This window comes from Galeopterus variegatus, unplaced genomic scaffold (genome assembly GCF_000696425.1).
Source record: "Galeopterus variegatus unplaced genomic scaffold, G_variegatus-3.0.2 Scaffold105, whole genome shotgun sequence".
NCBI lineage: Eukaryota > Metazoa > Chordata > Mammalia > Dermoptera > Cynocephalidae > Galeopterus > Galeopterus variegatus.
In genome coordinates, this window is record NW_007726216.1 from 442,171 (window position 1) to 455,589 (window position 13,419).

The 13,419-nt window shown below is 35.5% G+C and overlaps 1 protein-coding gene across 9 annotated transcripts in view; it reads left to right on the plus strand.

The window, feature by feature from the left end:
- CASK (calcium/calmodulin-dependent serine protein kinase (MAGUK family)) overlaps nt 1-13,419 on the plus strand; it is a 396,153-nt gene that overhangs the window by 304,088 nt on the left and 78,646 nt on the right. For all 9 annotated transcript variants that reach the window (XM_008585074.1, XM_008585111.1, XM_008585066.1 and 6 more), the window contains one exon: nt 4,902-5,023. In XM_008585074.1, coding sequence (XP_008583296.1) covers nt 4,902-5,023 — 122 coding nt within the window. The remainder of the gene's footprint in view (nt 1-4,901; nt 5,024-13,419) is intronic.

The window sequence follows — 13,419 nt, forward strand, 5'->3', positions numbered from 1 at the left end:
TTATAGTGCTATATTAAAATAAAAGAAATTGTTTTCTGTGGTTAACTCTTTTGTTTTAATACTTTATTTTCAATTCTTCAAAAATTGCTCAGAAAAAATTGATTTGAATCAAGTGTCTTTTTATGAAGTATCTTTTTGTACAAAGCACTCTGCAAAGTGCAGCCCAGAATACAAAGGTGAATGGGTGCCATTAAAGAAACTGCCCTCTGAGGTGAACTCATACTGTTCATTGATTGATTTTTTTCAAGGTAGTTACGAGTTTATTCAAAGGTTTTATAGGAAAAACATCCTTTCCAGTTTTTGAAAAAATTGAATATTTATTCCATATATGACAGTATCGATCTACCAAATGAATACTGTAACAGCCTAATAGCACATGTATGTATATTGTATTGTATTGTATTATATTATCACTACTGCCTCAGTGTTTAAAATCTAAAACAAATAGCAATGGAAAACCCTCACAAATGTCTTTGTATCTATTTACATTTTCTAATGAATCGAAAAATGGTGGGACTTTAGTTGGGCTTGGTACTGAACCACAGATATCAATTATACACATCTATCAGACCAAGAATGTGTTCTGTGGTTCTGGGGTTGTACCCAAATAAAGAAATAACAGAACTAGAACAGGTGTTAAAGAAAGTTGTTAAAATGATCAAGGGTGAAGAAAGATTTTGAGGTTAGCCCAAAAATATGTTTTTTCAATTTGAAAATATGAAGGAGAAGTGGAATGAAAACTATAATTTTCCTACCAAATTACAAAAACTTAAAATTAGGGGCACTTTTCAGAGCTTGAAATAGGCAACTTGAGTACACCTAGGGAAATGCTTCTTTTTGTGATTGAGAACCCACCAAGTCAATCACATTTGGGTACAAGATAAGAGTATAAATCATTTCAGAAAAGGCGACAGATCCAAGGAGGTTTCATAGACCTGTTGAGAGTGTGGGTGTTGCCTACTGGAAAAGCAGGCTAACAGATGTCTTTGTGCTTCCCAGCAAAACAGCGACTGGGTCTGTCAGCGCAGATTCGACCCTGTGTGGAGGTGGTGAGTTCCTGCTCATCCATCACCTCTCTCAAGCTGCACCAGCTCCTCTCTAGGCAGCCTATTTGTGTGCCACTTTGTTTTTACCTCTTCTAGATCATTTTCTTCAGAGTATAGCATACCTCTTCACACAGCAGCCTTAGAGCCCCTTTCATGAGGCCAGGGATCACATCTCTCTTGCCTCTGAAGCCCTTGCCGAATACCTGGCAAAAAGCAGGAACATTCAGTAAAGGTTTTGGTCATTATCTTACCCAATAGGGCATTGCTCAGGTTCTTTTTCAACCTCCATATTCATGCATAAACCACACTTAGCTTCTCCTAGAAAGGTCCCCCATATGTTTCCTAGCACAACCAGTTAGTGTAGCAAGTTAGGTGGAGTCCTGACTCTACCACTTACTAGCTTGTGCCTTCTGTGACCCCTCTGAACCTCAGTTCCCTATCTAGAAAGGTGGAATAATATATCTGCCTTGTTGTGTTGCCCTGAAGATGTGATTGGCACATAATAAACACTCGAGAATTGGGAGCTGCTGTGAATATTATGTTTCCCTACATGCTTAATTAATTCAGTACATACTTTGTGGATGTTATAAAATTGATGAAATATAGATCTGCCTTAAGGACCTTACAGCTCAGGGAAAAAAAGAGTAAAGTGCACACGTAAGTACCCTGTGGAGTGTGCTGGTGGTACAGGAATCGCACGGAGCACTGGGGGAGTCCACAGACCATCAAATGATACAGCCCTGGTCTGGTACAGCCAAAATTGCTTCCCAGTCCTTACATTGGCCATCTTAGTATTGGCTTGGTACAAGGTTGGTTTTATTTTAATCTTATATTATTAATAAACTGCTACATAGATTATATATCAGCATAGGCAATGCTGGATAGAAACAATAAAAACTAGATAAGATTTCACTAAGATAACTGAGTGAAAATGATAATTAGGTTTCCATGGTACTTGTTGACTTTTTTTTAATATATGAAACAGCAGTTCATTAGTATTTTTGTTATTGCAGTTTCTATAAGTCCAGAAGTTTAGAACTGCCTTTAGTGACTTGACAGACCTGATATCATTTCATTCAGCTGTTGATGACATGCTGGGCTCAGGGGTTCAGTGGGACATTTGGGACTAATTTCTTCACATCATCTCTTGCTTTCCAGGGCTTTCAATAAAGGATGAAGAGAGAGTTGGCTCTGAACTAATTTCCAGATTTTTTTTTTGCCACTCTGAACAAAGTGAAAGTCCTGAGAAGAGCAGGTAGAAGGAAATGAATTAGGTTAATACCTCTTCAGGAATAGCAAAGGGAAATGAGGACTGATTCCTTCCTTGTATCTTTATTATCCCGCTTAATGTTTTCAGTGAAAGAATACCAATAGCCTGGCAGGCATAATTATTCAAAATTTAAAATTATCTGTAGTTCCTTTAACAGATGAATGACCAAACTGCAGTACATCCATGTGGCGGAAATGCTACCCAGCAGTAAAAAGAAACAAATTATTAACATATGCAACTACCGGGATGAATCTCCAGAGAATTACACTGGATAAAAAATAAAAAATAAAAAAATTCCAAAAGGTTACATACTATATGATTTCATTTACATAGCATCCTTACAATGACAAAATTATACAAATAGAAAACAGATTAATGGTTGCCAGGGGTTAGGAGAGGGTAGTCTGGGAGGTATATGAGTGTGGCTATAAAAGGGCGACATGAAGGATCCTTGTGGTAATAGAATGTTCTATAGCTTGACTGTATCAATGTCAGTATCCTGACTGTGATACTATACTACATTTAAGCAAAATGTTATTATTGGAGGAAACTAGGTAAAGAGTATTTTTCGTTGGTTTTTTTGTTGTTGTTGTTGTTGTTGTTGTTGTTCTTTTACAGCTGCGTGTGAATCAAAAATTACCTCAAAATAAAAAGCCAAATTAAAAAAAATAGCCACAATAATTTCCACATGGATCACCACATGGTTTGTGGCTTAAGCCCCAAATCTTTAACATAATTAAACAGTGCTGCAAAAATCCGTAGCTTATATAGCAAAGGTTTTTTGTTTGTTTGTTTTTGCTATTGTAGAAAACTTGGAACATATGGACAAGAACAGAATAAAGTATAAATAGGAAAATGAAGATAACTACTGTTACCCTTTTGGTGTACAAGTATTTGATTCTGTTTTTCCCTGAGTCCGTGTATATGTTTTGTTTGTTTTCTCAATCATAATTGAGAATACACAGTTTATACGGTTTTGCATTTTGCTTTTTTGAATTTAATATCATGGGGATTTCTCTGTCTTTAAAATTCTCCAAAAACAATTTTCATTTGGCTACATATTCCATTATATGGATGTACTATAATTTATGTAATCTTCTACTTATTAGATTTATTTTACATTTTGTATGATAAATATCCTTATTCCCAAATCTTCACCTATTTTTTCCTTAAGATACGTTTTTGTAAATGGAATTACTAAGTCTAAGTGCATGAGCATTTTTAAGGCTCTTCGATATATGTTACCAGATTGCTTTCTGGAAAAGTAGTACTGGTTTATATTCCACCAATAAGTGCATGAGAGTGGATGAGGTCTAAGACAAGAAGAATTAGAAGCAGCATAGAGTTTGAGAACAGAAAGATTTTTATCTAAAACAGGGTTTCTCAGCCTCAGCACTACTGACATTTTGGGCCAGACACTTCTTTGTTGTGGGGGCTGTCCTGGGCATTGTAGGATATTTAGCAGCAGCCTTGGTCTCTACCCACTAGATGCCAATAGCTGCCCTCCCCCTGCAGTTGTGACAAACAAAAATATCTCCAGACATTAAGAAATGTTCCCCCTGGGGAGCAAAATTGCCCCTGGTTGAGAACCTCTGATCCAAAGACTTAACTGTGCAATCAGGCACTTATTCTTAGAGTGTCTCTAGTGTATATTAACGTTCTGAAGCCTAGCCTCTTGGGGTTCTTTTTCTATGGAGTATATGTGTGTATATTGTCTACAGACTGAAATAAGCTGATCATTTCTTTAAGGCTGTGTAAATGACTTTGTTACTCCTCGGTATGTATCTTTCCCTGGTTTCTTTAAGGCTGTGTAAATGACTTTGTTGCTCCTCGGTATGTATCTTTCCCTGCTGATACCTGCCTGGGTTCCTGGTTGTAAGAGGAAATTTATAGAAAGTGACAGCACTTCCAGTTGCTTTGCTCTACAAAAATGTTTTGCCTTGAAATTTAATGTGATATTTGGAAGGGTCAATCAGTATACCTACCCTTTGTCTTTGTTTTCTGATTAGAAGGGTCCAACAGAATGAGAATGACTTTGTATGTAAAGAAAAAGAGGAATGGACTGGGCTATTTGTTAACTAAAGTTCAAACCTTAAAAATCCTCAGAAATCTATATAAAGCAGCAGGAGCTCCCAGTTGAAGGTTTGTGCCCCAGATCTACAGCTGGCTTTACCTTCAGTTCTTGATGGAATGCACCTGTGTAAAAGGCTAACCTGTATTCTATAATATTTCAAAACATCTTGGGGTCATAAAACCCATACTCTCTTCCTGATGTGTAAATTGCTGCACCCAAATCTTCTAGTAGCTCAATTATGTTGATGAATGTCCTTAATTCCAAATAAGACAAGCTTCAGTTTACATTTCAGAGCACACAAACACATTGCTAAGAACATAAACTCACTGAAAATACTCGGTCCTTGGATGATACGAAACTCATTTCAGTCTATCCTTCAGTAAAGACACCAGCCTTTGCGGTTATGATGTTAGTTCATTGTTCTTAAGTTTAAGGTTTAGGTTACAAAGGTTAGCTTAACATTGACTTTCTGTACTTTTTTTTTTTTTTTTTTCCTGTTTGTCCCTTTTAGGAGCAGTCTCACAGGTGCTAGACAGCCTGGAAGAGATTCACGCACTTACAGACTGCAGTGAAAAGGATCTAGATTTTCTCCACAGTGTTTTCCAAGATCAGCATCTTCATACACTACTAGATGTAAGTCTGTCTTATTCTTCTTCTCTTTTTTTTGGTGAATATTTAGCATATCATTTTACTTTACATGAATTCCCAGTTGTTCATCATAACATCCTTTTATAGTTGAATTAAGTCTATTAGAGATGTGGGAAATATCCATAATAGATTCATGATTGAAATAAAGTGTATGTATTGCACAAGTGCAATATAGCCTAGCGCTACAGTGGAAAAGAATTTATATATATTTATATTTATACATTATATATAAATAATGTATGCAAGTGGTGTGTGATTTTTTAAAAGAGTGGAGTACAACCCCAATTACTGAAGTATGTTTATTTCTTTTAGAAGAATCTATTGATCTTAGCTGTGATTGCTTTTTATTGCTTTAAACATTGTTTTAGAACATTACGTCTCATGCATGAATATGAGAGGAAAAAGCAAAGGAGATATTGTGCAATGGACTGTATTCACACACACATTTCACATTTAACATTGCTGGGTTTCATAGATTCAGCATCTTCTCCTTAAAAACGTAAGAGTATATAAGCGTACTTCAAAAAGTTCATGGAAAATGGATTTAAAAAATGACACGAACCTTTCCATGAACTTTTTGAAGTACCTTCATATTCCATCAGTAAATATGACAGGCTCCATTTCTTTGAGATACAAAGAAAGAACAGAAACCAACCATTCACATCTGCCTTCATTTCAGACACATTTTAAGTAAAATACCTTTGAGAACTTTGTTCACATTAGCAGTAAAACTTTCTTGGGTGGTTCTGATGGTATTAGTACATTAGTCTTTTTAAAAGAAAAACCTTCCCTTTATAAGAGAACAATATTTGCTTTGGGATGCCTGGAACTGTTTGGTGTGGGTAATCTACCATATGGTGTAAATTAAACCAAAGCAGAATTTCCCGGAATGTGTTCTATAAAACATTGTTCTGGGAGGTAGTGATGAGTGTTGCCATGGTGAAAAGGGGAAGTAGATCTTAAGTTTATTGGTTAAATTATTTCTTGACTAAATAAGTTTGGGAAATGCTGCATTCTTTAGTCCCTTTGTATAGATTCACAATGGACATTAGTATATTGACAGCTCTGAGATGACCTAAAGCAAAGAAACCTGTTTAACCTTGTTTAGCAGCATTTCTCAAACTAATTTGGGCACAGAACTTTTAGTCACAATCTTGTGGAGCCCCGTTTTGATGATGACCAGTTTAGGAAAAGCTAAGCCAACAATGTTGCATTATGTTTGACACTAAGGGCAGTCGTAGGTATGTAACAGTTGCTTCTTTCCATAAATGTGATCAAATAAGATAATTATCATATTTTCATAGTTAGTTTCACTGTTTTATATAGTGTGTGTATTAATCAGAGCTAACCACTATAATATGCAATCCTAAAATTTGAGTGCTTAATAAAATAAAAGTTTATTTCTTGCTCGCCCATAGACCAATGCAGGTAGGTAAGGGAGGTCTCTTCCACAAAGTTATTCAGGGGCCCAGGCCTCTTCCACTGCGTGTCTCTGCTATCTGCCAGGGCCTTGAAATTTTCCACTACATCCGTTGCACCCAGCCAGCAGATGGGAGAAGAAAACATGGAGAATCTTGCAGGGCCGAAGTTGGAAATGAGTATGTTACTTTTGCTCACATTCTTGGCAAATATTAGTCATATGCCTACATAAATGCAAGAGAGCTGGGAAACAGTTTAGAAATATGCTCAGGAAGATAAGGAATTAAGTCTTCTCTTTAGTGTAATTTATCTTACGTAATTTGAGGACATTTCAGATCACGTTTATTTCAAATAACTGTTACTTTCCTTGGGTAACAAAAAGCCCTCAAAATTCATTTTATTTTGTGGATAGCTCATAGCATTCCATTATCATGATCTTCTTCTTCTTCATCATTGTCATTATTATTATTGTCATGTGTTATTTGAATTAGAATCTGACCTCTATTCTTTGGCTATTTAAATATCTATTGTTCACTACGATTGTTTCATATGATACAAAAACTTTTCACAATTGGGAATTTCCCACAGGAGTCGTACTCTTTACTACTTAGTGGGTATTTGGAAGAAGCTACAGCAGTGTGTGGATATTTTATTTATTTCAGTGTAGTCAGTGTTTAAGTCATTGCCAAGCAGATATACTGACCTTCTTTAGATCAAGAACTTTTTGTAATTTAAAGGCTCAGAGAAGCCCAAATTGGTTTTCAAAGTTGTATTTTTCTCACTGATGTAACAAGGTATCTGAGCACACCAAGCTTGAGACTGCAAGGGAGATGTAAGAACATAGCTGGTTTGTGCACAGAAGAGCAGATATTCAGACATAAACTGGACTTTCAAATTGAGCCAGGCCACCACTTATTCCCCAGTGCTGACCTTCTCTGACCTCACTGGAAACATTCATTTGGAATAATTGTGGCACTGTTTGGTAGAAATTGCCACAATTGCGGAAGACAGTCATAGATTTCTTTTTTTTTTTTTAATTTTTTTGGCAGCTGGCTGGTGTGGGGATCCGAATCCGTGACCTTGGTGTTATGACACCGTGCTGTGACCAACTGAACTAACTGGCCAGCCCAAGATTCATAGACTTTAGTGAGGAAAAACATACTTAAATTTCCTATAGATTCATTTACATTATAAACCTAAAGAAGTATCTGCATTATCAGCATCGGCCCTGTCAGTGCAGCTCAATTTGAAGAGGAGCTGTTGGACTGAAAATGAACCATGCCCATTAAAAAGACACAGTGTCGGGCCGGCCTGTGGCTCACTTGGGAGAGTGCGGTGCTGATAACACCAAGGCCCCGGGTTCGGATCCCATATAGGGATGGCCGGTTCGCTCACTGGCTGAGCGTGGTGCTGACAACACCAAGTCAAGGGTTAAGATCCCCTTATCGGTCATCTTTTTAAAAAAAATAAAAATAAAAATAAAAAGACACAGTGTCTTCTGAATTTTGAAGACAGGTACAATACATGAACCCCAGAACTCTCCTAAAATGACTGTGAGGTTGAGCCCTGGGCAATGTTTGGATGCTTATGGTTCTGAATATCTAAACTGAGCCATCCTTAAATGAAAGCTTAATCATGAATGACATAAGCCATCATTAGAATGTGTCCTCATCTATTATATCCCATAATAATTAAGTTCTTGTTTCACAGCTAACAGGCTACATTTCAATAATATAATCAATGAAGTATTCAAGTGACTGCCATAAAGAGAAATCTAACCATTAAATAAAAATTTTAATACTTAAATTGCTTATGATATGCATAAAAAAGAAATGTAGAAAAAAAAGGACCAACTCTTGAGAAGAAGCTTTTAAAACTTTAGCCATTCATTTTTCTTATTTCAAATATTTCCTATCTCATGCTTGGTTTTGGATTGTTATGTTTTGCAGAATTAAAATTGATTCCTTTTTAAGGATTCCAAGCAGTGACATCCAGTGGCATAGTTTTGTGGACCATGGATTAATTAAGGTTTCTTAATCCCACTGAGTCATTTTATGAAATATCTTTATTATGTTATTCCTTTTGGCTCAATAACACTCTAAATAGCTAAGCTTAAGGCAATATTTTTTTTTAATTTTAATTTTTTTCATTGTAGATGTTTATGGGAAAGTTTGTTGTTTCAGTACATGCATATATTGTATAATGATCTCATCAGAATAGTAAGCATATCTGTCACCTACACATTTACCATTTCTGTGTGGTTATAACATTCAGGATCCTCTTTTCTGACTGTCTTGAAATATACGATACAATATTATTAGCTATTGTCACCCCAGAGTGCCAGAAATTATTCTTGTATCTAACTGTAACTTTGTAACTTTGCACCAGTCTACCAACCTTTCCCCAGCTCCCCTCCCCTCCTTTCCCTGCCTATGGTAACCATTACTCTATGCTCTATTTTTCTTTTTTTTTCTCTCTTTTAAATTTATTTTTCTTAATTGACCCATTATAATTGTATATATTTATGGTATACAATATGATATTTGGGTACATTCATACGGTGTACAAGTATCATATCAGGGTACTTAGTATATCCATCACCTCAAACTTTGGTCACTTCTTTGTGTTAGGAATATTCAGCATCATCTCGACTAGCTATTCAAAGATACACAGAACTTTGTTGTTAACTGTAGTCTCCCTATATTACTATAGAACCCTAAATCCCATTCTTCCTCTCTTTCTAATATTCTGTATCCACTGATCTTCCTCTTTCCAGCCCCTCCCCCTTCCCCCTCAGTCCCTAGTAGCCACCATTCTACTCTACTTCTATGAGATCAAGTTTTTAGCTTCCACATATGAATGAGGACATGTGGTATCTCCCTCTCTGTGCCTGGCTTACTTTACTTAACATAATTTTTTCCAAGCTCATCCATGTTGCCACAAATGGCAGACTTTCATTCTTTTTTATGGATGAGTAGTATTCCATTGTGCATATATACCACATTTTCTTTATCCAGTCATCCATCAATGGACATTTAGGTTGGTTCCATATTTTGGCTATTGTAAATAGAGCTGCAATAAACATGGGAGTGCAGTTGTCCCTTCAACTTGTTGATTTCCATTCCTTTGGATATAGACCCAGTAAGTGAAATTGCTGGGTAATATGGTAGATCTATCTATAGTTGTATGAGAAATCTCCATACTGTTCTCCATAGTGGCTGTACTAATTTACATTCCCACCAACAACGTATAAGAGTGAACTCATAATTTTAAAGCTGAGAAAAAGAAACAGGATCAAGTTCCTAAGAGACTAAAGATCATCTAGGACTTTATTTTTTCTAGTCATACCTTTAAAATAATAACAAGCTTAAAATTCAAAGGAGCAGTATTAGAATTTGTTTAGAGGAAAGAAAACTACTGCCATGTTGAAAGAATTTACATTAAAACAAAAGGAGAAATTCTCAGGTTTCACTGAACAGGGAACACTTTCTGATTTGAAATCTAATAAAACAAATCTTGTTTATTCTATAGTTAGAAATGGATACAGAAATCTCTAAATTTTGCTATCCAACCAGTTCCACCCTGGCCACACATACATTGCTTCTCATTTTGTGGAGAGAAATAGAGAGGCATAAGAAGGAACTGCTTGGTGCAGCTTGTTGCAGTATGTATGCATTTAAAAATTGAAAGCACTGGTGCTAAGATGGATTGCATATGAAATACATAGATCAGTTTTAGTAAAATAAAATTTGGTGTATGTATTAGTTTGCTAGCACTGCCATAACAAAGTGTCACAAACTGGGTGGCTTAAAATGGCAGAAATTTATTCTCGCATAGTTCTGGAGGCTAGAAAGTCCTAAGTCAAGGTTTCAGCAGGCGCATGCTCCCAACACAGGCTCCAGGGAAGAATCCTTCCTTACCACTTCCACCTTCTGATGTTGCCTGCAGTCCTTGGCATTTCTTGGCTGTAGACACATCACTCCAATTTCTGCCTCCATCATCATATGTCATTCTCCTGTGTGCATGTGTGTGTCTGTGTCTTCACTCAGTCTTCTTATAAGGACACCATTCATTGGATTTAGGTTCTGCCCTTATCCAGTATGACCTCATCTTAATTAATTACATCTACAAAGACCCCTATTTCCAAATAAGGTCACATTCTGAAGTTCTAGGTAGACATTAGTTTTGGGGGGACACTATCCAACTTAGTACAGCATGGAAAACTGATTTTACTCTGTATTAATTCTTCAAGTGTGAGTACAAATTACAAAAATCTCATATAAAATAATGAAACATTATCCTGTCGTTCATTAATTAGGCTTTCTTGAGAATCGGTGTTAAAATGTAATTTGTCTTTTAATGATATTTGAAAAAGTTATGGATTGGAATTTGTGCTTGTATGTAATACATTGGATGGTCAGTTGATGGATGAGTTTTGATGGACTGAAAAAGCCAAGAGGTTTTTTCAGATAAAAAGCATTCTGCAAATGTTACTTGGTGATAGTTCTCAGTCTTCTCAATTTCTTGTACAAATTTTCCTATTACAGAATAAATGTTTACTTTGTAAGTCAACAATGTTGCAAAACATTGTTATATGACGTATTTATATCTCTCTGCCAAACTATGACAACTAAGTTTTAAACATTCACCCACCATCTGTCATACCTCTGAACAGCTGTTAGCATTTGTTACATACTGCTGTTTCCATAGTAAATGTGATGGCCCACCTAATTAAGATTATTTTTGTGAGAAGTCTTAAAATTATGTTTTCTAAAAATATAATCAGTAGTTTGATAAAACAAAAAAAGTTTAACTGCAGTAGCAACTAAATTTAGAAGTCTTTATGATATCAATTTATAAATAGACTTTTAAAATAAATTAAGTAATATCTTTAAATATTGCATTAGAAATAAATTAGTGCTTAGAATCTTCCATATTTTGTGTGGCTGACATCTTTATTATAATTTTTAACTGTTTACGGAAAGTTAGAGAGAGGTTTTCCATCTGGCCTGGACTTAGCACTGGAAAACTGCAACTCTTGATTTACTGTTTTGCTTTTTTGAGATGACATTAAATTAGTAGTCATATTTGGAAGAGCATATTTTTAGAACTCAGAAGTTTCCTAAAGGGAAATAAATGGAACTTCTACAGTAATCTTGTGGTAATGTTTTTGAGCAATTTGTTCTGAGAAGTAAGTTAATACAATATTAAATTTGGATGTCTAAAGAGATTGCAAGTCAGGAAATGCCAAAGCTCAGTTTCCCATCAATTTGTAGTCTGGTCAGTTTGCCACTTAAATCTCTATAATATTATGGCCTATCTGAGGATCTTCAGAGTATGAGCTACTGGTAACTTTTCAGGGTCCCATCCAGTCTTATGCATCAGTCTCTGCAAATATGAAACCAGCAGGGTATTGGGCCCCTACCCAGTGGTGGTGATCTTCATGCTGCTTGCCTCCTGGGGCTGAAGATTGAAGTACACTGCTGCTCACTTTGTGTTTTGGGGTCTCTCATTCCACTGTTTCTAACTGGATGGCAAAAACTGCCATATCTGTTTTCATCACTGTATTGAAGTATTAGTGCCAGGGGAAAAGTCCTACATGAAATAAGATATCTGAGAGCTAGAAGTATACGTTGTTAATATTTTCAAAGTAGTTTTTCTTTCTTAATATAGATATCAATAAACTTAGCAAAAAAAAAAAAAAACCTACTAAGCATATGGTCATTTGTTAAGCAGCAGTAGAAAATTAATACAACCAAGAACAAAACAAGGATTATCCACTCTTGCCACTTCTACGCAACATTGTACTGGAGGTTCTGGCCAGTGCAGTGACATAAGAAAAAGAAATTCAAGGCTTGAACATTGGAAAAGAAGAAGTAAAATCATCCTCTCCAAGAGATGTGATCATGCATGCAGAAAATCCTAAGTTAGGAATCTACAAAAAATCTGCTAGAAATTATAGGCACGTTTAGCAAGGTCACAGGATACAAGATCAGTATACACAAATTATCTGTATTTCTCTATATGAGCAACAAATAATCTGAAAATAAAATTAAAGAAATATTCGCAATATCATAAAAAAGAATGAAATACTTAGGAGTAAATTGAACAAAAGAAGCATAGGACTTGCACACTGAAAGCTACAAAATGTTGCTGCAAGTAAATAAAATCTAAATAAATGGAGAGAGATAGATATATTGATGGATTGGAAGATTCAATATTGTTAAGTTGATAATTTTCTCCATATTGATCTATATATAGACTTAATGCAATCTTTATCAACATCCCAGCAGGATTTCTTTGTAGAATTTGACAAAGTGATCCTAAAATTTATATAGAATTGCTAAAACAATTTTGAAAAAGAAGAATAAAGTTGGAGGACTGATTTCAAAACTTACTATAAAGTACTAGCTAGAGCAGTCAGGCAAGAGAAAGAAATAAAGGGAATCCAGATTGGAAAAGATGAAGTCAAACTTTCCCTATTTGCAGATGACGTGATACTATATATAGAAAAACCTAAAGACTCCATCAAAAAACTCCTAGAGCTGGTTAATAACTTCAGTAATGTTGCAGGATACAAAATAAATGCCCCCAAATCAGTAGCATTTATATACTCAAATAATGAATTAACAGAAAGAGAAATAAAGTAAGCCAATTTACAATTGTCACCAAAAAAAATACGATACCTAGGGATCAATTTAACCAAGGAGGTGGAAGACCTAAGAATTACAAGCCACTTCTGAAAGAAATTAAAGAAGACACAAAAAGAAGCAAAGATATTCCATGCTCTTGGATTGGAAGAATTAACTTTGTGAAAATGTCTATACTACCCAAAGCGATCTACAGATTCAGTGCAATCCCCATCAAAATACCAATGACATTCTTCACAAAAATGGAAAAGGCAATCTTACCTTTCATATGGAAAAACAAAAGACCCCAAATAGCCAAAGCAATCCTGAGCA